Source organism: Aquarana catesbeiana, linkage group LG03 (genome assembly GCF_042186555.1).
Source record: "Aquarana catesbeiana isolate 2022-GZ linkage group LG03, ASM4218655v1, whole genome shotgun sequence".
In the NCBI taxonomy this organism is placed as follows: domain Eukaryota; kingdom Metazoa; phylum Chordata; class Amphibia; order Anura; family Ranidae; genus Aquarana; species Aquarana catesbeiana.
This window is the reverse complement of record NC_133326.1, coordinates 742,094,288-742,122,068: the sequence shown is the minus strand read 5'-3', so window position 1 is coordinate 742,122,068 and position 27,781 is coordinate 742,094,288. Positions and strand designations below refer to the sequence as shown.

The 27,781-nt window shown below is 51.0% G+C and overlaps 1 protein-coding gene across 5 annotated transcripts in view; it reads right to left on the bottom strand.

The window, feature by feature from the left end:
• LOC141133875 (NACHT, LRR and PYD domains-containing protein 12-like) overlaps nt 1–27,781 on the bottom strand; it is a 981,044-nt gene that overhangs the window by 14,030 nt on the left and 939,233 nt on the right. Inside the window, exons 9-10 of one of the 5 annotated variants that reach the window (XM_073623466.1) lie at nt 3,521–3,670; nt 3,339–3,414 (exon numbers count right to left, since the gene is read on the bottom strand). The exons of 3 other annotated variants lie outside the window; for them this stretch is intronic. In XM_073623466.1, coding sequence (XP_073479567.1) covers nt 3,541–3,670 — 130 coding nt within the window. In that variant the 3' untranslated portion in view covers nt 3,339–3,414; nt 3,521–3,540. Of the gene's footprint in view, nt 1–3,338; nt 3,415–3,520; nt 3,671–27,781 lie in introns of those variants that run through there. One more of the 5 variants, XM_073623465.1, reaches the window with a different exon arrangement.

The window sequence follows — 27,781 nt, the reverse complement described above, 5'->3', positions numbered from 1 at the left end:
GGGCATACTGCAGGAGGTGGACGGATGCTGCGGGCATACTGCATGAGGTGGACGGAGTCTGCTGGCATGACACAGGAGTTGGGCTGAGGCTGCGGGCATACTACAGGAGGTGGACGGAGGCTGCGGGCATACTACAGGAGGTGGATGGAGGCTGCGGGCATACTGAAGGAGGTGGATGGAGGCTGCGGGCATAATGCAGGTGGACGGAGGTTGCGGACATACTGCAGGAGGTGGATGGAGTCTGCTGGCATGACACAGGAGGTGGGCGGAGGCTGCGGGCATATTGCAGGAGGTGGATGGAGGCTGCGGGCATTCTACAGGAGGTGGACGGAGGTTGCGGGCATACTACAGGAGGTGGACGGAGGCTGCGGGCATACTGCATAAGGTGGATGGAGGCTGCAGGCATACTGCAGGAGGTGGATGGAGGCTGCGGGCATACTGCAGGAGGTGGATGGAGGCTGCGGGCATACTGCAGAAGGTGGATGGAGGCTACGGACATACTGCAGGAGGTGGACAGAGGCTGTGGGCATACTGCATGAGGTGGACGGAGGCTGCAGGCATACTGCAGGAGGTGGACGGAGGCTGCGGCCATACTGCATGAGGTGGACGAAGGCTGCGGGCATACTGCAGGAGGTGGACGGAGGCTACGGGCATACTACAGGAGGTGGACGGAGGCTGCGGGCATACTGCATGAGGTGGACGGAGGCTGCGGGCATACTGCATGAGGTGGACGGAGGCTGCGGGCATACTGCAGGAGGTGGATGGAGTCTGCGGACATACTGCAGGAGGTGGACGGATGCTGCGGGCATACTGCAGGAGGTGGACGGAGGTTGCGGGCATACTGCAAGAGGTGGACGGAGGCTGCGGGCATACAGCAGGAGGTGGATGGAGGCTGCGGGCATACTGCAGGACATGGACAGAGTTTGCGGGCATACTACAGGAGGTGGACGGAGGCTGCGGGCATACTGCAGGAGGTGGACGGAGGCTGCGGGCATACTGCATGAGGTGGACGGAGTCTGCTGGCATGACACAGGAGTTGGGCTGAGGCTGCGGGCATACTACAGGAGGTGGACGGAGGCTGCGGGCATACTACAGGAGGTGGATGGAGGCTGCGGGCATACTGAAGGAGGTGGATGGAGGCTGCGGGCATAATGCAGGTGGACGGAGGTTGCGGACATACTGCAGGAGGTGGATGGTGTCTGCTGGCATGACACAGGAGGTGGGCGGAGGCTGCGGGCATATTGCAGGAGGTGGATGGAGGCTGCGGGCATTCTACAGGAGGTGGACGGAGGTTGCGGGCATACTACAGGAGGTGGATGGAGGCTGCGGGCATACTGCATAAGGTGGATGGAGGCTGCAGGCATACTGCAGGAGGTGGATGGAGGCTGCGGGCATACTGCAGGAGGTGGATGGAGGCTGCGGGCATACTGCAGAAGGTGGATGGAGGCTACGGACATACTGCAGGAGGTGGACAGAGGCTGTGGGCATACTGCATGAGGTGGACGGAGGCTGCAGGCATACTGCAGGAGGTGGACGGAGGCTGCGGCCATACTGCATGAGGTGGACGAAGGCTGCGGGCATACTGCAGGAGGTGGACGGAGGCTACGGGCATACTACAGGAGGTGGACGGAGGCTGCGGGCATACTGCATGAGGTGGACGGAGGCTGCGGGCATACTGCATGAGGTGGACGGAGGCTGCGGGCATACTGCAGGAGGTGGATGGAGTCTGCGGACATACTGCAGGAGGTGGACGGATGCTGCGGGCATACTGCAGGAGGTGGACGGAGGTTGCGGGCATACTGCAAGAGGTGGACGGAGGCTGCGGGCATACTGCAGGAGGTGGATGGAAGCTGCGGGCATACTGCAGGACATGGACAGAGTTTGCGGGCATACTACAGGAGGTGGACGGAGGCTGCGGGCATACTGCAGGAGGTGGACGGAGGCTGCGGGCATACTGCAGGAGATGGACAGAGGCTGCGGGCATACTGCTGGAGGTGGATGGATTCTGCGGGCATACTGCAGAAGGTGGGTGGAGGCTGCAGGCATACTAAAGGAGGTGGACAGAGGCTGCGGGCATACTGCAGGAGGTGGATGGAGTCTGCGGGCATACTGCAGGAGGTGGATGGAGGCTGCGGGCATACTGCAGGAGGTGGACGGAGGCTGCGGCATACTGCAGGAGGTGGACGGAGGCTGCGGGCATACTGCAGGAGGTGGACGGAGTCTGCGGGCATACTACAGGAGGTGGACGGAGGCTGTGGGCATACGACAGGAGGTGGACAGAGTCTGCAGGCATACTGCAGGAGGTGGACGGAGGCTGTGGGCATACTACAGGACGTGGACAGAGTCTGCGGGCATACTGCAGGAGGTGGATGGAGTCTGCGGGCATACTGCAGGAGGTGGATGGAGTCTGCGGGCCTACTGCAGGAGGTGGACGGAGGCTGCGGGCATACTGCAGGAGGTGGACGGAGGCTGTGGGCATACTACAGGAGGTGAGCGGAGGCTGCGGGCATACTGCAGGAGGTGGATGGAGGCTGCGGGCATACTGCAGGACATGTACAGTGTCTGCGGGCATACTGCAGGAGGTGGACGGAGGCTGTGGGCATACTGCAGGACGTGGATGGAGTCTGCGGGCATTCTACAGGAGGTGGATGGAGGCTGCGGGCATACTACAAGAGGTGAGTGGAGGCTGCGGGCATACTGCATGAGGTGGATGGAGGCTGCGGGCATACTGCAGGAGGTGGATGGAGGCTGCGGGCATACTGCAGGAGGTGGATGGAGGCTGCGGGCATACTGTGTTGTGGAAAATTTTATATTAATGTATTGTCATAAGTCTCCCAGTGTGTGTTCAACCACAGCCCGCTCTAATAGCTGACTGGGGCAGATCAACGCTGGTTGAGATCCGTTTGGTAGTGAAAAGCTCTTTGGGGATGTAGAGAAATGTTTGTGGAGTTGGGACGTGTCCGCCAGCTAAGGGCCCCTGTGCGATGCACAGAACGATCGTCTGGTGGGGATGTGTTCGCTCTGCAAAGACATTATCGGTTTAACGAGTGTGCTCTCATTTAAGAAAACTAGTGAGCAACTGTGGACATACACAGGCACTAAGACGAGTCTCCCAATCCCTAAGTAAATTCAAAATGTAGTGAAAGTGGGGGTTCTTTCAAGAAATTTGGGATTTTTGAGGGAGGTGATACGTCTATTTCCAATAGGCATCAACAAAAAAGATAATTAAAATATTAATTTTTATTGAGTTATAATAAAAAGGAGTATACAAAACACATATTAGAATATATGTAAAAGACCAGTATGACCATCCGGTATTATATTCAAATTTCATTCATGCCTGTCTGCCAACATGTTTCGCAACCGTTTAATTGCTTCATCAGGGCATAAATCGGCATCATTGGTTCTTTTAAACTATGTAAACGACAGATAAATATGCAATTATGTAATGGTCATACACATTCAAATACACCAAAAGATATATGACATTTAGTCAAAATATTTGATCTAATAGTCTCACCTACTGGTACAAGTCTAAAATCAAATAGCACAAGCTACCATTGCCAAATATCGTCCACCGCACCAACTGCCGCAGAAAATCCGAGGGTGCCAGATCCCAACCGGATAGTGCCAATAGAGGGACTGGACCATACACCAGCCAAACTGGAATCTAGTATGTAAAAGGCAAGATGGGGAAATAGGTAAGCCAATCAGCTATCCAGTCCAATGGATCATAAATAGTCTTACTTAATATGTTCAATGAGGTAGTCAGTGTAACATATAATCCAACTCACTTAGCCAGTATTGGTTAACAGTTATATACCGCCAACAAAACTTCAAAGTGGGGGTCTATTTGATTATGTAATTTAAACATAGCTAAAGGCTCCAAACCATGGCCTGATACATCCTAGCAAGGGATTGCCAGGCACCCTGCCCATGCTTTTAATTATAACAAGATACAATGAAATACAACTTTATAATCCCCAGAGATAATGAGGGGGATAGTCCAGGAGGACATCCAGGGGAAGTTAAGAATATGGGTTCCGTTTAAGAGTTTACCTGTGGGGCTCAGTGGTAGGGGCTCCTCGATCACACAGTACCGTTCTGTCAGCATAGATGGAGTGAGGCCGACTGCGTCTGTAAACACAGCGGCGGCTCCATCTATTAGTATGGTCCCACCAGAAGTGAAAAGGTCAGTGATGACCTCCGGCATCACTTCCGGTCCGGACGTCCCCACATATGACGCGCGCGCACCACGCCAGACGTGATTCCCGTCAGCGGATGCGCGCGCATTGCCCATACAAGAGTGACGCAGTATGGGCAAACCGGTGGACATGGGAAGCTCCGCCCTGTTGCGCGGGGACGTCCGAATCCCCCTATCTAAGGCAATAGCAGCAGTACAGTACCCGAATACTCCAGCAGATGGGGTGCTTGGTTTAAGTATAGTCCCGCAAATGACTATATATATTTATATTTTTTAAAACGTACTAAGGGTGTAGAACATTAGATGTCTTATATGTTAGGCATGATATTAACCCATGCAGGGATCTTTCCCCTCAAGACCAAACAGGTATGCATGAGTAGGAATCTGACAGCCATTTACAATAGATATATGCTAATGACTCATGCAGGGATCATTCCCCTCAAGACCAACCAGGTATGCATGAGTGAAATTATGGCAGCCATTCAATTGACAAAATGGAAGAAAAAAAAAAAAACTCAATAAAAATTAATATTTTAATTATCTTTTTTGTTGATGCCTATTGGAAATAGACCTATCACCTCCCTCAAAAATCCCAAATTTCTTGAAAGAACCCCCACTTTCACTACATTTTGAGTGTGCTCTCATGTTGCCCCTGTGTGCCTGATCAACACATTTGTGGCCCAATGAATGTACACCTGCCGATAATCTCTCGTCCACAAAGACAGTAGAATAATCCAGGTATACATTGTTCTCTGGAACAATGTATAATAGGGATTTCTATCAACGGAAATACGGGAGTCTTTTGGGTTCTGGTTGGAGACAGGGTTAATGTTTGAAAGCCATGTGGCCTCTAAAAACATACATGCACTCTGTCTCTGCTCAGACACACCCATAAGACTCCTGTAGTCATTGTTCATTGGTTATTGCATTTTCCTTCTGTTGTTAAATCCTTATATGGTCATTGATATCCTGTGAGGTCACAAGCTTTGTAAGAGGTGTTTGGCTGTTGGAGGCGGAACCCTCAAGCTTTTGGGACCTCCTATTAATATGCTAATAAAGTGGCTCAGGCAGACAGCTGGGGCTGGCTCCAGTGTGGTCTTGGAAGTGGAACCGTAAATGTGTGTTTTCTCTAGTTGCCTGGATGGGGCACACACCAGAGGATGGATACGATCAAAAGGTGAGATGGTATTATATCATTTAGACGAAATTATTATTATGATTAGAAACAGGAGATTTGGCTGTGTGCTTTGTGTACAACCAAATTTCGCTGACAGCATGGCGAGCCAGAACGTAGGAGTGAACAGAACCTCCTTCAGAATCGGATCATTAGGATGTGCTGGGGAGGGTCTGCTTCGCAAAAAGAACAAATTTTTCGTCTTTTGAAATAATGCTGGAAGTTTGATCGTATGTCTGGTGTGTGCCTGTGTGTGTGTGTGTGTGATTTGTATCTCAAATCTTTGTGTAAGGAGACTGTGTGTGTGTGACTGATGCTGTGTAACAAGTTTGTAATGCATGTGAGAAATGGATGAATTGTAATTATTACTTATGTATGGGACAAGTAGATTACATGAGTTTTGTAAAGTGTTTAATTGACTTTGGTTATGAAAAGAACATGAAGGCATCACTGTCTGTATCTCTTGTTCCTGTGAAAGCTGATGTGAACTGAGTTTGAGGGTATGTTACAGCCGTGTAATTGTGGGTTATGTGGCTTTGTTGTTTCATTGGATAGCATGTGTTCCTAAGTTGTGCTTTTTCGTAACTTTAACACTTTTAAATGTTTGTCTAAGCGTTCATTTAGTATCTCAAATGTGTAAGTTTTTGGGGAGAAATTTTTGGTTTTGGTAGGAAATTGGTTTTTGTCTGCTACTTCCTTTTGTTCTCTTGTTGTTGTCTACCATGTGACTACGGTCGGCCATTTTCTATTCCTTTGTGTTTATCCATCTTTGGTCAGTTTTGGCGGGAAAATGCGCCATTTTGTTGGGGTCTGGCCTTTGCTGTGGTCACCATGTGCATCGGCGGCCATTTTGAAGACCTGTGAGCTCCCCCTGGAGCTACTCCATTGTGTATTCCTTTGTGTGTGCAAAGCCATGTGCTTTAAGCTACAATCTGGCTTTTAGGCACTGTTTACATACTTTTTACACTGTACTGTTTACATACTTTTTAAGGAAACTATTGCATTTTCTGTATTGAATATTGGTTTTAAGTTGAAATGCCTGTCGCATATCCAAGTGCCCATGCATTGTTGGGACATCACAATAGGAGCTGTTTACACCCTGTGGGGGTCTCAGGTTTCTAGGTAATAGCATGGGGGAGTTCTAACTCTCAGAGTCAAATAGAGTGTATTGTTTAAGAAATCCTGGTTTGTCTTGTCATTTGTTAATGTCGGCCATTTTTCTGTAGTCCTGGTTTCATTCACCATTTTGCCGTGGACCGATTTTCGATTGCTGCAACTGCCTTTTTGTTTCTGCTGATTTTAGTCTCGAGCGAAATATCTCTGGGTTTGTACCGAATTCCATTTCCAGTAGAATCATTTAGGTTTTTATACCAGTTGATTTAAAGAAGTTTATGTTTCTAGCGAAGAAATCTCGATTTTGGCGGGATCAACAACTAAATTTTATGTGTTAATGGCGACATTTTGTTTGTGGTTTGCAGTGGAAGGGAAAAGACTTTGGTCCTCCTTCAGCCGTCTTTTTGCAGGAGTTTCAGTTTTTGGCTTTTGTTACACTGTTGTGTGGTATTTCGGTCAAAACTTGTGGTTTGACTTCCCAGGGGATATGTGAGTCAAGGGGGATTCCCTCCCATTTGCAATATGGGGGCTTATTCCACCCACTCCTGGGCAAAAGTTTGTATTTGTTGATTGTAATGGAAATTTGTAAGTTCTGTATATAATTGTATTGTATTTTGTATGTATTGCACACGGCCCTCATTGTGCACACAGCACTAATAATGTTTTCAGTAAATGTTTACATTCTTTCGAGTCCTGATTAGAATAAGCCTGCCTATGTAATGCCCCTTGTTATGATAAACCTACAATTGTAATATTAATGTGATACCTACGTAATCATGTGCATAAAAACCTTCAATTGCGTCATAATAAAGCAGAACAGTAATTTGGAAAGATGCTGAGCGTATCTTTTGTGTCTGTTCCCTACTGCAGTAGTTATTATTAATTTGGAACCACTAATCAATATGAGGATAGGAGTTGCCTATCATCAATTCAACCGAGTCAGCATGGCGAGCTTTGCCTTAGGAGGGGATTCCAGGTGACCCTGAGTATCCGAAACAAGGAGCTTGAGACGATCTGGGAATTTCTGATAATCAGCCGGCTGAGGTAAGCCTTTTGCTTACATTTGAGTTATCAGACTTCCTTGATCGGTAAGGCATTTTCGGGACAAAGGGTACCTATTTTACTCCCCTTAATCGAACTGTATTGATTGGTGGTTATATGTTATGTTGTCCCTGTCTATTGTCCATTGGAGTGTTATAGATAAGAAAGGGAAGAATAGTGCTGTTCACAGGTATATGTAGTAAATCTGCTAGATAAAGTAGTTTAGAGGCAAGAGGGTATAGGCACAAGTAGAGAAGAGAGAAGACTGGCCAGTCATTATGGGCATTGAATTAACTAAGGGAATGAAGGGTAAGAGACCCTCAAAAATGCCCAGCGCAAGAGGAGCGCTATATATGAACCAAAGGTGCGGTTCCGCCTATACTGAGCCCCTAGATTAATTGTTAGAGTGGACATGGATCCACAATGGGTAACTGGGTTACCAAAGTCCACAGGGACTAAGAATCATGCAGAGTAAACAGCTAGAGAAACAGCTATCTATGTGAGCAGGATGGATCAAGGGTGACATTAACACTAGACAGAAAAGGGACATTTTCATGTTAAGTTGTGGGATGAATTTGGAGTCAGGCACTATAACTATTAGAGTCAGAAACAGAGAAATGAGAGGTAAAACAGAATACTTTATATGTTGTCAGAGAGAGAAGATGGGATGAGTACTCTGGCTGCCCGTCTGATCATAGAAGCTAGATATAAAAGATATCTGAACAAAATAAGGAATGCAGAATTTAGACAGGGAAATAGTAAAGTGTTAAAAGAAAGTGAGAGAATGATATACATGTGTTGTGCACAAATGGGAAAAATGTAAGTGATTTTAGAGAGATATTGGTGTGTGTGCGAATGCTGGGACCTTTAGTTCTATTGCTTGTGTGTGTCATGTACGCAGATGTGACCCCCTCCTTTGTGCTCTCCTGAAAGAAATGTGGCTGGGATGAGAGGTTAGTGATAAGCTGGAAGGACATCATGCCAATTCCAGTTTTTTTAGACAAAACATTTATATATTACATATATATTATATTTAACAAAATGTGCCGGGTTAACGAATCTAATGGAAAATAATGTGATCACAATTATTTTGAATCTGTTTTCCAAACATGGTAAAATGAAGGTTACATTTAACCGTGTATTACACAAGTTGAATATCCTTTGATAGTGGAAACAGTGCATTTAAAAAAGGGAAATTAAGTAAAATTAAGTAGTAATGAGTATTAATTTCTAATATGAGTTTAACAATTTTATTAATAATATAGATATATTGAAACTGGTTTAGACAACCTTTGGTTGGAAATGAAATCCAGGTTAATGGGGAAATTTGTAATGAATGAGATTAGTTTAGATTAAGATAACAATTTTGTAATTTTACATTTATACAATAAGCTCTTATTGAGAGAAAAAAAAGATTAAGATGAGGTTGTTATTTTGAATAAAGCTGCCATAATATTTAACAAAGCCAAGATGGATGGAATACATAAGAAGTTCTTCTATAAAAATGAAATTTTAAGGTTTTTGATAATAACTTGATGTGCGGTCCATGATGTAAGAGTAATATTAAATAAAATGTAAATATAACAGACCCATCACATCAAGTCCACACACCCTGTTAGGATAGATGCCACCTGCAGCCAGTTGTTTTATAGTTTTTGATGCTTTCTGGTCCATCATACAGATTCTTGGTCCTTTTGTTTTTATTTATTTTTATTTTTGAAATCCAAAGCAGAATGTGTGGATTGTGAAATGATGTGCCCCTTTTTCTTGTAAGTGCAGTGGTATAAGCAGAAGAATATTTTGGATTTATGGGCATCTCTCCATGACCGCAGGGTATTGTTATCATTTATTATAATATTGCCAGGAAAAAGTTGTCTTTTGAAACATGAAACTGGAGTTCTTACACAAATAGTGTGATAGAAAACAAGACATTGTAATATATTTATGCAAGCTGGACCCAGTAATGAAGGGTTCACCCCGATATATCAGAGCTGTAGCTTTTATGCAAAGGTGCTATTAGACAAAGTTAGATATTGTTTTGGTCAATGGTCCGACATTCTGTGCAGCAAATTTACAGCTAACTAAATTTTTGTCTAATGAAAGGTTTAAAATATGAGTTTGTTTATGTACAAATCTAACAATGAAAAACGCGTACATTTATTCAAAAGAAAGGAAAAGACGCATGTGTTAAATTGATGACATAGGAATCAGCTGCTGCGAGCCCAGTGCAGGACACACTCCCTGAAGACCCAGATATTACATTTTTTGTAGATTTGAGTATGCAGTTTATCACCCAGAAGGATACTCTGTATTTAAAGTCATTGGATCTTTTTCCCCAGCTTAAGAAGCAGAGCTCCATGTTTTAGAAAAGCCTGTGAGCTATAAAAAGAGTGTATATTTATATAGATAGTCGAGATATAGAGAGCTTTTGGTTCCATTTAAAGGGCCAGAAGTTTGTTTTTACTTCGGCAGGTAAACCAACCAAGCATGCCAAGTTAATTTGATCGGCTGTTTTCAGCCTTCCAGGTTCTTGCTGAGGTAGCCATATTAACTTTCACACATGGAAGCAGACCAGGTGACTAAGGATGCTGCATTTACAGCCCCGGACACTTGATGGGTCTGTGCAACTCACAGATTCCACCCTAGTTCTGGCCCAGTATAGCTGGGATTAATAATTCAACTTTAAGGACCCCAGAACGAGAAGAACAAGTGGTCCACAGGGGGCAACTTCTTATGAAATGGGACTTTGGAAAAGGTGATCATTTATGTCTGCCAGCCACTCTTTTCCCTTCAGCTTGACACATGGACCGTGTCATCAGTCACAAGAAGTTATGGCTGCCTTAGTAAATGAGCGTGGGATGAAGCCAGGGTTCACCACAGTTGTTTTTATAACATACCACTTCTTGTTTTACCTGTTACCAAAGGTGTTACCAAAAGCTGAACATCCCTCCCAGAGATTACATAAAAGATATATCCAGATGCCCAAGTCAGGATCTTACGAGTATGCATTTTGTCTGTATGGACATGTTTTTTGGATGTCCAGTGGCAAATGCTACTGCAAAGGCCACAGTAAAAAGTGTTATCAGAAGTAGTTTGTAAGTACAGAGTGCCAGGGAGTACAGAGAGTAACAGAGGAAATCATTTTTTATAGGAGAGTCCTTACTAGAAGTTTTGAGGTTTTATTTTTACACCCCCTACTGTCTACAATGTATCAGACAAAGTAGAGTAAGAAACTAGAAAACTTTTGCCTGAATGTTTTCTTCTATTTTATGAAGCCTCTAAGGGGGATGTTGGACTCTCTCCCTATGGGATTTGGTTTGGGAGTGTGTTACTCACTTGCTTATATTTTGTCTCAGCAGCTGAAGTCCTTCATTCGGATCTCACAGAGAATGTTGCTGATCTTTTAAGGTTTTTTGACAAACTCATTTATGTGTTTTCTCCCCAATTCCAGATCCTAAAAGTTTGGAAGGATCTAAAACTAAAGCCAGGTGACTTGTGGATTGTTAAGAGACATTTATATATAAGGAAATGTTTGGAGACTCAATACAGCATCTATTTCATGTACAGTTTTTGCAAAACGTGAAGAAAAAGTCACCTGGATCCACACCAGACACTGCAAAAATGACTTAATTAAAGAAATCTCTGTGTTTGATTTGTTTCCCTCTTGTGATCACAGTCTAGGGTACTTTTTTATTCAATTACTTTAATTGTAAGGGATATATATATATATTTGAAAAGTAGTTCAGCCAAGTTGAAGTCATATTTGTCTTTTGTGCGTCTTCCATTTCATGTAGAATTGTCTGTGTTTACATATGCTGATAAGTCAGCATGTCCACAATTCAGCTAGAAGGCCATTCTGGCCACAGGAGTGTACAGCCAGTACTCTGTAAATATGTCTTATCAATCATTTGTTTTTCACAATGAAAAGTCATTTTGGTAATGAAAAAGTTGCTCAGCTATTATTTTCTCCACAATGGAGTTTTTTGCCTCTTTGGCCAGGACTACCTCCACCTAAGCGTGTGAAGGTTCCAGTTTAAAGGTGATAGCAGGTGTAGTTAGTGATCAAAATATTGATCAAAAGAGGGGAGACTGTAATGGAAATTTGTAAGTTCTGTATATAATTGTATTGTATTTTGTATGTATTGCACACTGCCCTCACTGTGCAACAGCACTAATAATGTTTTCAGTAAATGTTTACATTCTTTCGAGTCCTGATTAGAATAAGCCTGCCTATGTAACGCCCCTTGTTATGATAAACCTACAATTGTAATATTAATGTGATACCTACGTAATCATGTGCATAAAAACCTTCAATTGCGTCATAATAAAGCAGAACAGTAATTTGGAAAGATGCTGAGCGTATCCTTTGTGTCTGTTCCCTACTGCAGTAGTTATTATTAATTTGGAACCACTAATCAATATGAGGATAGGAGTTGCCTATCATCAATTCAACCGAGTCATTGATGTTTAGCCATAGAATTTTCTAATGTCTTGATAGACAAAATATGAAGCTATTCAAGGCTTCCCCTCCCCCTCCCTCTTCCTATTGAGGTGTGCAACAGGAAGTTGGTGGGAGGGGCTTGGGGTCTTTTGACTTGTGTTTGGAAGGATGAAATCATTTTTATTTTTAAATTAAATGAAGGTTTATACTGTAATACAGTTTTGGGTAGAGAGCAAACAGGAGGCATCCAAGTTATTGTTGTAATATCTGGGTACAGAGAGAAGCCATAATATTGTTTTGAATAGCGGAGGATTTCATGGTGCTTTGTAGTTTGTCTGACAACACATTTATAGGGCTGCCGATAACCGGTTGTAGAGCATATAAATGTGAGGATTAGTACGCTAGCACACCGGGAGGCCGTGTAAAATAATCGGAGAACACCGAGTGCCAGTACTGTGAAAATAGTCACTAAGCAATACTGATCCGAAAACTAGTGCAAGGATGCCCTGGACGCAGGGACCGTCATAAGCGATTCGAGTCGTCATGGGTAATGTTGGTCCATGCGTTGGAGGAAAAAAATTAGGCTCCACACTAGTCAGACAGCTGTACTTCACATGAGATCTGGTTTGGGGCTCCAGACATGAGACCCCTTAAAGATTGGCAGTTATGGTCAGAGGGTACAGTAAGGTGTATTCCTTTTGGAAGGTACTTTTGATGTCTGGCGGTACGAGACCCCAGAATAAAAATACCTTGGAAGTAGTTCAGCTGTGGCTTCAGAAATCTGTAATGTTGAGTGAGTTTATGGATGCGTAGTACACATTTGTGTGATTAAAAAATACACAGGCCTGTTTTTGAACTTTGTGTGGCTGGTCCATGCAAAGATTTTGAAATGCTCTCGTGCCTTTCAAATTGTATTCTTTTTCTATCACTAAAAGAGTGAAGGCAGCATTCCATCTGGTCGTTTTTATTTTTTTTTCATTTTTTGTTTTTGGGAACTATGAAATATCTCCCTCACATTTGTATCTAAATGTTTGTCTTTGTTTCATTGTTTGTATGTTGTAACAAGATGTTTGAACCTCCCGTGACAGCCCTCTTGCGTGTCGCAGCTGTTGTATTTTAGGAAAAAAAAAACGTGAAAGTAAGATTTACAGAGGGTTTAGTTATTGTCTGTTTTGTGGAATGTCAGTGACAATTTACCAATGTACACAAATGTTGTATTGTTTACCATGACTGCTGAGGTGCAATAAGCCCAGGTCCCAACCATACCGCTTATCGTACCTTACCCCTTCTTCCCATCCAATAAAAACCACATACAACCATTAACGTTGGAAAGGGCAAGGCCACAGCTTTATTTGACTCAAAATTAACATTAACTCTTTAAGACCGTGCCAGTCACAGTTGCACTGTGAGCACTCAACTACAAATGTAAAAGGGAGATGAAGGAGGGGCCTGTCCTTACCATAAGTGCTGGACAGGCCGTCAATCTCCCAATTACCATCCGGGCATAAAAAGGGGTTCCATATTTGCTGGCAAGGTCACCAAAACCGCAACACGCTGTGACATACCATCAAAATTAGGGCGGGAGGGTGGCAGCTCTTCCATGCTTCCGTCCGAAAAGGACCATAATCCCCTGGGGTGCCAAACTCCTGAGCTCAGGCCCAACCCTTTTTCCCCCCTGTACCAATCCTGAGTTAGACCAATTTCAGTGTAACTCCTCCCTGGCCATGCCCCCATCAGTCAGGGCTCTCTTTCCCGAGGGGCTCAAGAGGCTCTCATGACTTCTGAGGTGCAATAAGCCCAGGTCCCAACCATACCGCTTATCGTACCTTACCCCTTCTTCCCATCCAATAAAAACCACATACAACCATTAACGTTGGAAAGGGCAAGGCCACAGCTTTATTTGACTCAAAATTAACATTAACTCTTTAAGACCGTGCCAGTCACAGTTGCACTGTGAGCACTCAACTACAAATGTAAAAAGGAGATGAAGGAGGGGCCTGTCCTTACCATAAGTGCCGGACAGGCCGTCAATCTCCCAATTACCATCCGGGCATAAAAAGGGGTTCCATATTTGCTGGCAAGGTCACCAAAACCGCCACCAGCCAGTCAGTGATCCACTGGAGCCTGCCGCATCAGTGTACAACTCCAGCTGTGAGTTCGGTACCTCCTCCTGCAACCAACAAGACTGTCCGTTGTAGGATTGCAAAAAGGTTAGCCAAATATCCAAATCAGCCCGCATGGGCTTGGTGATCCGAATGTAGTGGTGCGGGGACGTAACGCCCTTCGTGGCCCAAGACAGGCGCCTGCAGAAAGCCCTCCCCATGCGTATGACCCTGCACGCGAATACTAGGTGTCCCAGCAGAGATTGTAACTGTTTTAGCTGCAGTTTTTTGGACCCTTTCGCCAAACGAACCAAGGATAGAAGCTTAGTCAGCTTCTCCCTCGGCAGGCGAAAGACCATGGCCACTGTGTCAATCTCAATACCCAAAAAAGATAATACCGTTACCGGACCCTCAGTCTTGTCCACGGACAGTGGAACGGCGAAACGCCGACAGACATCTTGAAAAACGGAGCGCAAGCATTGACACTGCTCACTGTCCGCGGGGCCCACAAAAAGGAAATCATCCAAGTAGTGCAGCATGGACTGAGACCCAGCCTCCCGGGCGACCACCTATTCAAGGAAGCTACTGAATAACTCAAAGAAATAACACAAAATGGCGCAACCCATAGGCAGGCACATATCGAAGAAATAGCTTCCTTGAAAGTAGCAACCCAGGAGATGGAAACAATCCGGGTGGACCGGGAGAAGGCGAAAAGCGGACTCAATGTCCGCTTTTGCCAAAAGAGCGGAACGCCCTGCTGCCCTGACAAGGTGAAGAGCCTTATCAAATGACGCATAATGCACCCGCGATTCCTCGCGATCAATTCCGTCGTTGACAGAGGAGCCGGAAGGGTAGGATAAGTGATGAATTAAATGAAATTTACCACTCGCCTTTTTTGGGACCACGCCGAGTGGGGACACCCGCAGGTTGTGGAATGGGGGAAGATCAAAGGGGCCCGCCATACGGCCCAGCTCCAGCTCCTTCCGGAGCTTTTCGGCCACTACGGATTCAAATTCCACAGCCGATTTTAAATTTGCCGACATGGTAGGAGCGTCCGATGGGGAAAACGGTATCCAGAAACCTCAATCCAGGCTATCCTTTAGGATCAGGGCCTCCCTATGAAGGGGGTACCGGTCTAGCCAGGGAAGCATCTCTAGGACGTTCACTGGCGTCCTCCAGCTTAGGAAGGTCGGCCTTGGCTCCCGCTCTGGGAAGTGTCTGTTTTCCCTTCCTAAAGCACCGGCTGGAGGGGTGTGCACCCCCACAGCTAGAGCACTCATGCCTGAAGCGACAGGCGGAGTACCATTTACAGTGGCTTTCGTTGAAAAGCCAACAGACACCTTTTTTGGAGGCAGCCAACGCTCCGGATTGAGGAGCGCTGACCTCGGACTGAAAGGACGATGGCCTGTGAGGGCACATTAGCAACAACCACAGGCTACCATCCTGACAGTCGAAGCGAAGCTCTTTGCGCGCCGCCATCTTTTGCCAAAACTGGGTGTCATACTGGAACCAGCACTGACCCCCATAAACCTTGTACGCCCCCCAGATAAGGTCCAGGTAGCAGAACAAGGAAGTCGCCAACTCTGGGCAATGCTCGCAGAGCACTCCCGCGTAGGCACAGAAACCCTGCAGCCAAATCCCAAACGTTCTAGGAAGCTGTTTGACTTTTTCGCCCTGAGTAGTGACGTCTACCCGCCGGGATTTGTCGACCGTTTCCCTGTCCGACGGAACTAGAGCGAGGAAATCAACAAATTCCCGTCGCCATATTTTTTCCTTCGTGTCCTCCGGTATGTGGGCACCCGTGGGAGCTACAGCCCACAAGGCCCCTCCGGAAGGAGGGGAAAGATTTGTCGCCGCGCCCGAAACACCCATACTGGAGAGAACCGACCTAACCACCGACGCTATGCGGTCTTTGGGGCCCGATACGGAATCATCAACTGACCTCCACCAAATCAATTCACAATCATACTCACTGATCCTCGGGGGCATCACCGATGATGGGCGATCAACGGGCGAGGCGGTGTCCCAGGCGACTCCGGAAGACTGCAGACTGGAGCGGCCAGCACCGTGAGGAGCAACGGGGCCGTGTACGTTCGGGCCGTCTCGGCCGACTGAGAGATCCAAAGGCGGGGGTCACGGACACTGAAGGGTCCCCTTGGCCGAGGGCAGCAACTGTGCAGGTACAGGAGTGTCTATGGACTCTGGCCGGCTGATCCGGGGCGGAAGCTGCCGCCAGCCCAGATCCGGAATCTCCCGTCCAGCCGGGCGCAGGGAGACTGGCATTACCCGCCATGTTGACCGCGTAGGCGGGTTAAACCCCGGTGACTGTAGGGGGGGGTTCGCGAGACCTCCGCCCGTCCGGGCGCAGGCGGGCGTCCGAGAGTATGGGGGGGATGGTAACCGTGAAAGCTGAAAAACCCGTACCCGCCCTGCTAGGCACAGAGGGGGCACATCCTATCCGGGATGTTGCATGGCATGGTGCAGCCTGGGTCCTGTCCCCCACCCGTCCGGGCGCAAAGGGAGTCCTGCCCTGTGATACACCCGCTCCTGATGGCCCAAAGGCTGCCGAGGGCCCCGCCCATGAGGGCGCAGGGGGACCCTGCGACCTGGCAGCGACTGAATGATGCCTGTCATGGAATGAATTACCCCCCACCCAGCCGGATGCTGAAAGGGCCATGTTTTGCAAAGCGCCCTGGCCATACGAATCAGGGGCCAGCTGCGACCCCGCCCAGGAGGGCGCAGGATGAGGCAGCCCGCACCCATATGCTCCCCTGTGAGTGCCCCCCAGATCACCCCCCGCCCTTCCGGGCGCAGAGGGGTGCTGGGCACATGCATCCTGTATTTGGTGCACGGCCAGTTCAAATACTCCCGCCTGGCTAGGCGCAGGGAGTGAACTGGCCGCTAGGGGGAGCCGGTCCCGATTTGAGGCGCCGCCGACGCTGCAGACGCTGCCATCCAAGGGATCGGAAGCCGCCGGAGCAGGCGAGCAGCTCCGGCCCCCTCCAGCCGCCCTGCGAGAAGACAGCCTGGCCGAGGAGCGGAGCGGCCGCACACCTACCGCCCCCCCGCTGACTGCAGGGGCGGAAGCAGGTACAACATAACGCGAGGCCGTGGGCAGGAGTGCTGCAGTTCCGTCCAGGCCTCGCGCCATACCCTGGGAAGGGGAGGGGGGCAAGGGGAGGGCTGCTGAGCGGTGGCTGCGAGAACTGGGGCACCGGGGGGGCCGCGCGTTGATCCGGATGGCTGGGGAAGGGGACCGACGAGGTGGGGCATGCCGAGAGCGGGCGGCTGACCCCCGCTTCCTGGCTGCTGGAGCCCTGCGCCCTGGCCATACGAATCAGGGGCCAGCTGTGACCCCGCCCAGGAGGGCACAGGATGAGGCAGCCTGCACCCATATGCTCCCCTGTGAGTGCCCCCCAGATCACCCCCCGCCCTTCCGGGCGCAGAGGGGTGCTGGGCACATGCATCCTGTATTTGGTGCACGGCCAGTTCAAATACTCCCACCTGGCTAGGCGCAGGGAGTGAACTGGCCGCTAGGGGGAGCCGGTCCCGATCCGAAGCGCCGCCGACGCTGCAGACGCTGCCATCCGAGGGATCGGAAGCCGCCGCAGCAGGCGAGCAGCTCCGGCCCTCTCCAGCCGCCCTGCGAGAAGACAGCCTGGCCGAGGAGTGGAGCGGCCGCACACCTGCCGCCCCCCCGCTGACTGCAGGGGCGGAAGCAGGTACAACATAACGCGAGGCCGTGGGCAGGAGTGCTGCAGCTCCGTCCAGGCCTCGCGCCATACCCTGGGAAGGGGAGGGGGGCGAGGGGAGGGCTGCTGAGCGGGGGCTGCGAGAACGGGGGCACCGGGGGGGCCACGCGTTGATCCGGATGGCTGGGAAAGGGGACCGACGAGGTGGGGCACGCCGAGAGCGGGCGGCTGACCCCCACTTCCTGGCTGCTGGAGCCCTGGGAACCCGAAGCGGAGAGGAATGGAGGGGGGAGGAGGAGGGGAGCAGTAAGAGGCCGCAGAGGGGCTGGGGCTGAGGCGAGAAGGTGGACGGGCACATCTGCGGGCCCTGCGTCCATCCAACTCAGGAGGAGGAACAGGGGGAGGGGCAGGAGAGGGCACCCCAGGGGATAAGAGGGCAAAGAGCCAGTCAGCCTGACCCCTGAGGGCCAGCTCACGGACCTTAGACAGGAGGTGATCCGTGTCCATGGCTGGAGCCGCAGGGTCAGGTCCGAGCTCTTCCATGCTTCCGTCCGAAAAGGACCATAATCCCCTGGGGTGCCAAACTCCTGAGCTCAGGCCCAACCCTTTTTCCCCCCTGTACCAATCCTGAGTTAGACCAATTTCAGTGTAACTCCTCCCTGGCCATGCCCCCATCAGTCAGGGCTCTCTTTCCCGAGGGGCTCAAGAGGCTCTCATTCTTTGAAGCATAGAGTAATAACTTTTGTTTATAAGTATCTTTTCAGGTCCAGTTTCTGGAAGTGTGTGTACAGGTGTATAAGAAGGTAAAAGTATCATAGGCTATTTCACTGTTTTATTCTGCACCATTCTAAACCCTGCATGTCTTCCTCCAGTTTATAATGAGGAGGGAAGAAAAGGGGGGGATGAGAGTGGTGAGAATAACACATTTTCAAACCAACAATACTAACCGCTCTAATTCTAACCAAGTTTGTGCCAAGACTGTCTTTCTTTGATAGAATTTGAATCAGCAAGCAGCAGTCTGGTGAAAGAGGCTCCCATCCCAGATGCTAAGAACCTTTTTGTCACTGGTTCCAGGTATTACACCCAGATGGTAAGCCACGCACAGGTTATGCAGTGACCACAGTCCCAATGTCTGGGTTATTGTCATATGAGGTTTGTTTGAAGGTCAACCAAAAACAGAATTGTACTTTCCTCATTAGCTGTCACCTACATTCTCAGCTGATGGGGTAGGTGCAATAACTGAGACATGCTGTGCCTCCCTCTGATCTGTCTGTGCAAGGAATCAGAGTCACAGGTAGAAAGAAGATTTCACACTTCATGGAATATGGACACAGAAATCCTGAGATTAAAACGGAAAAATGAAAAAAATGAAAAATAAAATATTAAAATGTCACATCTATAAAAGTAGCCACGGAGTGCACTATGTTCTGCCCTTTTATTTTATATGTAACATCCGCTGTTGTACCGTGTGTTGGGAAGTGAAGGAGGAATCAACAACCACACAGATTGATCCATCTATGGTTATAAGCGGTGTGACCTGTTTCAGGTCGAATATCTGAGGTGAGGGGCCATCCATGCCCGGTGGAGGGATTTGTCACCATCCAGATATTGATCTCAGCGTGCATACTGTCACTGGTGGTCTATGTCCTCTGATTCTGTCACTACATTTTCACACATTTATTTACTTAAGGACTTTTATTTGCGCAGCACTTTTTTCTATGTGTTAGGTGCAATAACTGTAACATGAACTTCATAAGGTCCACCACAGGGTTCACGAGTCAAAACCGGACCCTGATACAATAACCAGTTTACATTCTTTCCAACCAGGTGACTGGGTCATTGTAAAGAAGCTTGAGGGATGAGACCACGCCACCCATTGCAAGAAGCTGATCAACCACAAAGAGTAGAGCAGTATCTTTGTTCATTTATATTTTTTGTTTAATAAATTTTGGCAAGGGTAACGATGAAAAGCATCCCAACTGGCTAAGAAAGAGAACAGGACACATGGTCGGGTCTACTAGTGCCCCAGCGATGATGGCGGTACATGCTATATGTGACGTTCATATTGGTGTGAGGGGTTTTGACAGACTAGTAAAATCCAAACAGACACCTGTCAAAGGAACTTAACAACAAAACATTTCTAGAGGGTAAAATTAATTATAAATTTAACAATAGCTCTGGTTCTTGCCAGCTTTGGTATCGGGATAACGAGGTAGCCCACAAGTGTGCTACAACTGAAGTTTGGTATTAATGCGGATCTAAAGCTTATAAGGTAATTTCCCGTAAGGCAAGAGGTTCATGTGTGCTGGTGAAACTCGTCCCAGCATCTTATGTCACGGCCGATTTTGAGGATCTGATGGCGCGAGAGAAGGTAAGAATGGCATGGACAGCTGGAAGGGAATTGTTTGTACACGGTGGGGGCTTGAGCTCATGAAACGCTTGAACAATTTCTCATCCATTGAGGATGGGATGTTTCATGTAACTGTTGAAGCTACAAGGAAGTTCCAACAGTCCAAGGGGGGTTTCTGGGAATTCATAAGTAAAGATTGTTATATCTGGATCGGGGATAGTAGTACAAAGTTCAGGCCCATATGGATAAGGTTTAGGTCCCTACAAGGCAAAGCCAGAGCTATAGATAGTGAAGATTGGAATCCTTTTTAAAGGTTTGGGAATCGTTGGAGATTTAATTTTTATCTTGCAGCGGATCATAGTGAAGGAAGTAGGGGTATATATAATCATGTTGTTTTTGTTTCTATTCCTTCTATATGCCATGATGAGGTGCTCCTGTTGCCTGATTGGACGCGTGACCAGAGCCTGAGCAGATGACCACATCTTCCCTGATGAGATGCCCCGAAGCCTGACCCACGTACAATCACAGAGGATCCCAGACTGACCGGCGACTACTACAGCTCACCACGTCATCCCCAACAGAATCTACATGTCAAGCCGTGTTTTACTTCTTATGAACTAAGAAGAAGATCAGGATTCATCGAGGGACACATGGGATCATATGACAAGAGGAGGGACTGTTGTGGAAAATTTTATATTAATGTATTGTCATAAGAGTCTCACAGTGTGTGTTCAACCACAGCTCGCTCTAATAGCTGACTGGGGCAGATCAACGCTGGTTGAGATCCGTTTGGTAGTGAAAAGCTCTTTGGGGATGTAGAGAAATGTTTGCGGAGTGGGGACGCGTCCGCCAGCTAAGGGCCCCTGTGCGATGCACAGAACGATCGTCTGGTGGGGATGTGTTCGCTCTGCAAAGACATTATCAGTTAACGAGTGTGCTCTCATGTTGCACCTGTGTGCATGATCAACACATTTGTGGCCCAATGAGTGTACACCTGCCGATAATCTCTCGTCCACAAAGACAGTAGAATAATCCAGGTATACATTGTTCTCTGGAACAATGTATAATAGGGATTTCTATCAACGGAAATACGGGAGTCTTTTGGGTTCTGGTTGGAGACAGGGTTAATGTTTGAAAGCCATGTGGCTTCTAAAAACATACATGCACCCTGTCTCTGCTCAGACACACCCATAAGACTCCTGTAGTCATTGTTCATTGGTTATTGCATTTTCCTTCTGTTGTTAAATTCTTAAATGGTCATTGATATCCTGTGAGGTCACAAGCTTTGTAAGAGGTGTTTGGCTGTTGGAGGCAGAACCCTCAAGCTTTTGGGACCTCCTATTGATATGCTAATAATGTGGCTCAGGCAGACAGCTGGGGCTGGCTGCAGTGGGGTCTTGGAAGTGGAACCGTAAACATGTGTTTTCTCTAGTTGTCTGGATGGAGCACACACCAGAGGATGGATACGATCAAAAGGTGAGATGGTATTATATCATTTAGACAAAATTGTTACTATGATTAGAAACAGGAGATTTGGCTGTGTTCTTTGCGTACAACCAAATTTCGCTGACAACTGCAGGAGGTGGATGGAGGCTGCAGGCATACTGAAGGATGTGGACGGAGGCTGCTGGCATGACACAGGAGGTGGACGGAGGCTGCGGGTATACTGCAGGACGTGGATGGAGTCTGCGGGCATACTGCAGGAGGTGGATGAAGTCTGCGGGCATACTGCAGGAGGTGGGGGGAGGCTGCGGGCATACTGCTGGAGGTAGACGGAGGCTGCGGGTATACTACAGGAGGTGGAGAGAGGCTGCGGGCATACTGCAGGAGGTGGATGGAGGCTGCGGGCATACTACAGGAGGTGGGCGGAGGCTGCGGGCATACAACAGGAGGTGGACGGAGGCTGCGGGCATACTACAGGAGGTGGACGGAGGCTGCGGGCATGACACAGGAGGTGGACGGAGGCTGCAGGCATACTGCAGGAGGTGGACGGAGGCTGCGGGCATACTGCAGGAGGTGGACGGAGTCTGCGGGCATACTGCAGGAGGTGGACAGAGTCTGCGGGCATACTGCATGAGGTAGACGTAGGCTGCGTGCATACTGCAGGAGGTGGACGGAGGCCGCGGGCATACTACAGGAGGTGGGCGGAGGCTGCGGGCATACTGCAGGAGGTGGACAGGGTCTGCGGGCATACTGCAGGAGGTGGATGGAGGCTGCGGGCATACTGCAGGAGGTGGACGGAGGCTGTGGGCATACTGCAGGAGGTAGACGTGGAGGCTGTGGGCATACTGCAGAAGGTGAATGGAGGCTGCGGGCATACTGCAGGAGGTGGACGGAGGCTGCGGGCTTACAGCAGGAGGTGGACGGAGGCTGCGGGCATACTGCAGGAGGTGGACAGAGTCTGCGGGCATACTGCATGAGGTAGACGTAGGCTGCGGGCATACTGCAGGAGGTGGACGGAGGCTGCGGGCATACTGCAGGAGGTGGACAGGGTCTGCGGGCATACTGCAGGAGGTGGATGGAGGCTGCAGGCATACTGCAGGAGGTGGACGGAGGCTGTGGGCATACTGCAGGAAATGGACGTGGAGGCTGTGGGCATACTGCAGAAGGTGAATGGAGGCTGCGGGCATACTGCAGGAGGTGGACGGAGGCTGCGGGCTTACTGCAGGAGGTGGACGGAGGCTGCGGGCATACTGCAGGAGGTGGACGGAGGCTGCGGGCATACCGCAGGACGTGGACAGAGTCTGCGGGCATACTGCAGGAGGTGTACGAAGGCTGCGGGCATACTGCAGGACGTGGACAGAGTATGCGGGCATACTTAAGGAGGTGGACAGAGGCTGCGGGCATACTACAGGAGGTGGACAGAGGCTGCTGGCATGACACAGGAGGTGGATGGAGGCTGCGGGCATACAACAGGAGGTGGACGGAGGCTGCGGGCATACTACAGGAGGTGGACGGAGGCTGCGGGCATGACACAGGAGGTGGACGGGGCTGCGGGCATACTGCAGGAGGTGGACGGAGGCTGCGGGCATACTGCAGGAGGTGGACGGAGGCTGCCGGCATACTGCAGGAGGTGAACAGAGTCTGCGGGCATACTGCATGAGGTAGACGTAGGCTGCAGGCATACTGCAGGAGGTGGACAGGGACCGCGGGCATACTACAGGAGGTGGGCGGAGGCTGCGGGCATACTGCAGGAGGTAGACAGGGTCTGCGGGCATACTGCAGGAGGTGGATGGAGGCTGCGGGCATACTGCAGGAGGTGGACGGAGGCTGTGGGCATACTGCAGGAGGTGGACGTGGAGGCTGTGGGCATACTGCAGAAGGTGAATGGAGGCTGCGGGCATACTGCAGGAGGTGGACGGAGGCTGCGGGCATACCGCAGGACGAGGACAGAGTCTGCGGGCATACTGCAGGAGGTGTACGAAGGCTGCGGGCATACTGCAGGACGTGGACAGAGTATGCGGGCATACTGCAGGAGGTGGACAGAGGCTGCGGGCATACTACAGGAGGTGGACAGAGGCTACTGGCATGACACAGGAGGTGGATGGAGGCTGCGGGCATACTGCAGGAGGTGGACGGAGGCTGCGGGCATACTGCAGGAGGTGGACGGAGGCCGCGGGCATACTACAGGAGGTGGGCGGAGGCTGCGGGCATACTGCAAGAGGTGGATGGAGGCTGCGGACATACTGCAGGAGGTGGACGGAGGCTGTGGGCATACTGCAGGAAATGGACGTGGAGGCTGTGGGCATACTGCAGAAGGTGAATGGAGGCTGCGGGCATACTGCAGGAGGTGGACGGAGGCTGCGGGCATACTGCAGGAGGTGGACGGAGGCTGTGGGCATACTGCAGGAGGTGGACGGAGGCTGCGGGCATACCGCAGGACGTGGACAGAGTCTGCGGGCATACTGCAGGAGGTGGACGGAGGCTGCGGGCATACTGCAGGACATGGACAGAGTATGCGGGCATACTTCAGGAGGTGGACAGAGGCTGCGGGCATACTGCAGGAGGTGGACAGAGGCTGCTGGCATGACACAGGAGGTGGATGGAGGCTGTGGGCATACAACAGGAGGTGGACGGAGGCTGCGGGCATACTACAGGAGGTGGACGGAGGCTGCGGGCATACTGCAGGAGGTGGACGGAGGCTGCGGGCATACTACAGGAGGTGGGCGGAGGCTGCGGGCATACAACAGGAGGTGGACGGAGGCTGTGGGCATACTACAGGAGGTGGACGGAGGCTGTGGGCATGACACAGGAGGTGGACGAAGGCTGCGGGCATACTGCAGGAGGTGGACGGAGGCTGCGGGCATACTGCAGGAGGTGGACGGAGGCTGTGGGCATACTGCAGGAGGTGGACAGAGTCTGCGGGCATACTGCATGAGGTAGACGTAGGCTGCGGGCATACTGCAGGAGGTGGACAGAGGCCGCAGGCATACTACAGGAGGTGGGCGGAGGCTGCGGGCATACTGCAGGAGGTGGACAGGGTCTGCGGGCATACTGCAGGAGGTGAATGGAGGCTGCGGGCATACTGCAGGAGGTGGACGAAGGCTGCGGGCATACTGCAGGAGGTGGACGGAGGCTGCGGGCATACCACAGGACGTGGACAGAGTCTGCGGGCATACTGCAGGAGGTGTACGAAGGCTGCGGGCATACTGCAGTAGGTGGACAGAGTCTGAGGGCATACTGCAGGAGGTGAACAGAGGCTGCGGGCATATTACAGGAGGTGGACGGAGGCTGCAGGCATACTGCAGGAGGTGGGTGGAGGCTGCAGGCATACTACAGGAGGTGGACAGAGGCTGCGGGCATACTGCAGGAGGTGGACGGAGGCTGCGGGCATACCGCAGGACGTGGACAGAGTCTGCGGGCATACTGTAGGAGGTGTACGAAGGCTGCAGGCATACTGCAGGATGTGGACAGAGTATGCGGGCATACTGCAGGAGGTGGACAGAGGCTGTGGGCATACTACAGGAGGTGGGTGGAGGCTGTGGGCATACTACAGGAGGTGGGCGGAGGCTGCGGGCATACTGCAGGAGGTGGACAGGGTCTGCAGGCATACTACAGGAGGTGGAGAGAGGCTGCGGGCATACTGCAGAAGGTAGACAAAGTGCGGGCATACTGCAGGAGGTGGACGGAGGCTGCGGGCATACTGCAGGAGGTGGACAGAGGCTGCGGGCATACTGCTGGAGGTAGACAGAGGCTGCGGGCATACTACAGGAGGTGGAGAGAGGCTGCGGGCATACTGCAGGAGGTGGACAGGGTCTGCAGGCATACTGCAGGAGGTGGACAGAGTCCGCAGGCATACTACAGGAGGTGGACGGAGGCTGCGGGCATGACACAGGAGGTGGACGGAGGCTGCGAGCATACTGCAGGACATGGACAGAGTCTGCGGGCATACTACAGGAGGTGGGCGGAGGCTGCGGGCGTACTGCAAGAAGTGGATGGAGTCTGCGGGCATACTGCAGGAAGTGGATGGAGTCTGCGGGCATACTGCAGGAGGTGGACGGAGGCTGCGGGCATACTGCTGGAGGTAGACAGAGGCTGCGGGCATACTACAGGAGGTGGAGAGAGGCTGCGGGCATACTGCAGAAGGTAGACAGAGTGCGGGCATACTGCAGGAGGTGGACGGAGGCTGCGGGCATACTGCAGGAGGTGGACGGAGGCTGCGGGCATACTGCAGGAGGTAGACAGAGTCTGCGGGCATACTGCAGGAGGTGGACGGAGGCTGCGGGCATACTGCAGGAGGTGGACGGAGGCTGTGGGCATACTGCAGGAGGTGGACAGAGTCTGCGGGCATACTGCAGGAGGTGGACGGAGGCTGCGGGCATACTGCTGGAGGTAGACAGAGGCTGCGGGCATACTACAGGAGGTGGAGAGAGGCTGCGGGCATACTGCAGGAGGTGGAGGGAGGCTGCGGTCATACTAGAGGAGGTGGGCGGAAGCTGCGGGCATACTACAGGAGGTGGACGGAGGCTGCGGGCATGACACAGGAGGTGGACGGAGGCTGCGGGCATACTGCAGGACATGGACAGAGTCTGCGGGCATACTACAGGAGGTGGGCGGAGGCTGCGGGCATACTGCAGGACGTGGATGGAGTCTGCGGGCATACTGCAGGTGGATGGAGTCTGCGGGCATACTGCAGGAGGTGGACGGAGGCTGCGGGCATGCTGCTGGAGGTAGACGGAGGCTGTGGGCATACTACAGGAGGTGGAGAGAGGCTGCGGGCATACTACAGGAGGTGGACGGAGGCTGTGGGCATACTACAGGAGGTGGACATAGTCTGCAGGCATACTGCAGGAGGTGGATGGAGGCTGCGGGCATACTACAGGACGTGGACAGAGTCTGCGGGCATACTACAGGAGGTGGACGGAGGCTGCGGGCATACTACAGGACGTGGACAGAGTCTGCGGGCATACTGCAGGAGGTGGATGGAGGCTGCAGGCATACTGCTGGAGGTAGACAGAGGCTGCGGGCATACTACAGGAGGTGGAGAGAGGCTGCGGGCATACTGCAGGAGGTGGAGGGAGGCTGTGGTCATACTAGAGGAGGTGGGCGGAAGCTGCGGGCATACTACAGGAGGAGGACGGAGGCTGCGGGCATACTGCTGGAGGTAGACAGAGGCTATGGGCATACTACAGGAGGTGGAGAGAGGCTGCGGGCATACTGCAGGAGGTGGAGGGAGGCTGCGGGCATACTAGAGGAGGTGGGCGGAGGCTGCGGGCATACTACAGGAGGTGGGCGGAGGCTGCGGGCATACTGCAGGAGGTGGACAGGGTCTGCAGGCATACTGCAGGAGGTGGACAGAGTGCGCAGGCATACTACAGGAGGTGGACGGAGGCTGCGGGCATGACACAGGAGGTGGACGGAGGCTGCGGGCATACTGCAGGACATGGACAGAGTCTGCGGGCATACTACAGGAGGTGGGCGGAGGCTGCGGGCATACTGCAGGACGTGGATGGAGTCTGCGGGCATACTGCAGGTGGATGGAGTCTGCGGGCATACTGCAGGAGGTGGACGGAGGCTGCGGGCATGCTGCTGGAGGTAGACGGAGGCTGCGGGCATACTACAGGAGGTGGAGAGAGGCTGCGGGCATACTACAGGAGGTGGACGGAGGCTGCGGGCATACTACAGGAGGTGGACAGGGTCTGCGGGCATACTACAGGAGGTGGACGGAGGCTGCGGGCATACTACAGGAGGTGGACAGAGTCTGCAGGCATAATGCAGGAGGTGCATGGAGGCTGCGGGCATACTACAGGACGTGGACAGAGTCTGCGGGCATACTGCAGGAGGTGGATGGAGGCTGCAGGCATACTGCTGGAGGTAGACGGAGGCTGCGGGCATACTACAGGAGGTGGAGAGAGGCTGCGGGCATACTGCAGGAGGTGGATGGAGTCTGCGGGCATACTGCAGGAGGTGGATGGAGGCTGCGGGCATACTGCTGGATGTGGACGGAGGCTACGGGCATACTGCAGGACATGGACAGAGTCTGCGGGCATACTACAGGAGGTGGACGGAGGCTGCTGGCATTACACAGGAGGTGGATGGAGGCTGCGGGCATACTGCAGGAGGTGGAGGGAGGCTGCGGGCATACTACAGGAGGTGGGCGGAGGCTGTGGGCATACTACAGGAGGTGGGTGGAGGCTGCGGGCATACTGCAGGAGGTTGACAGG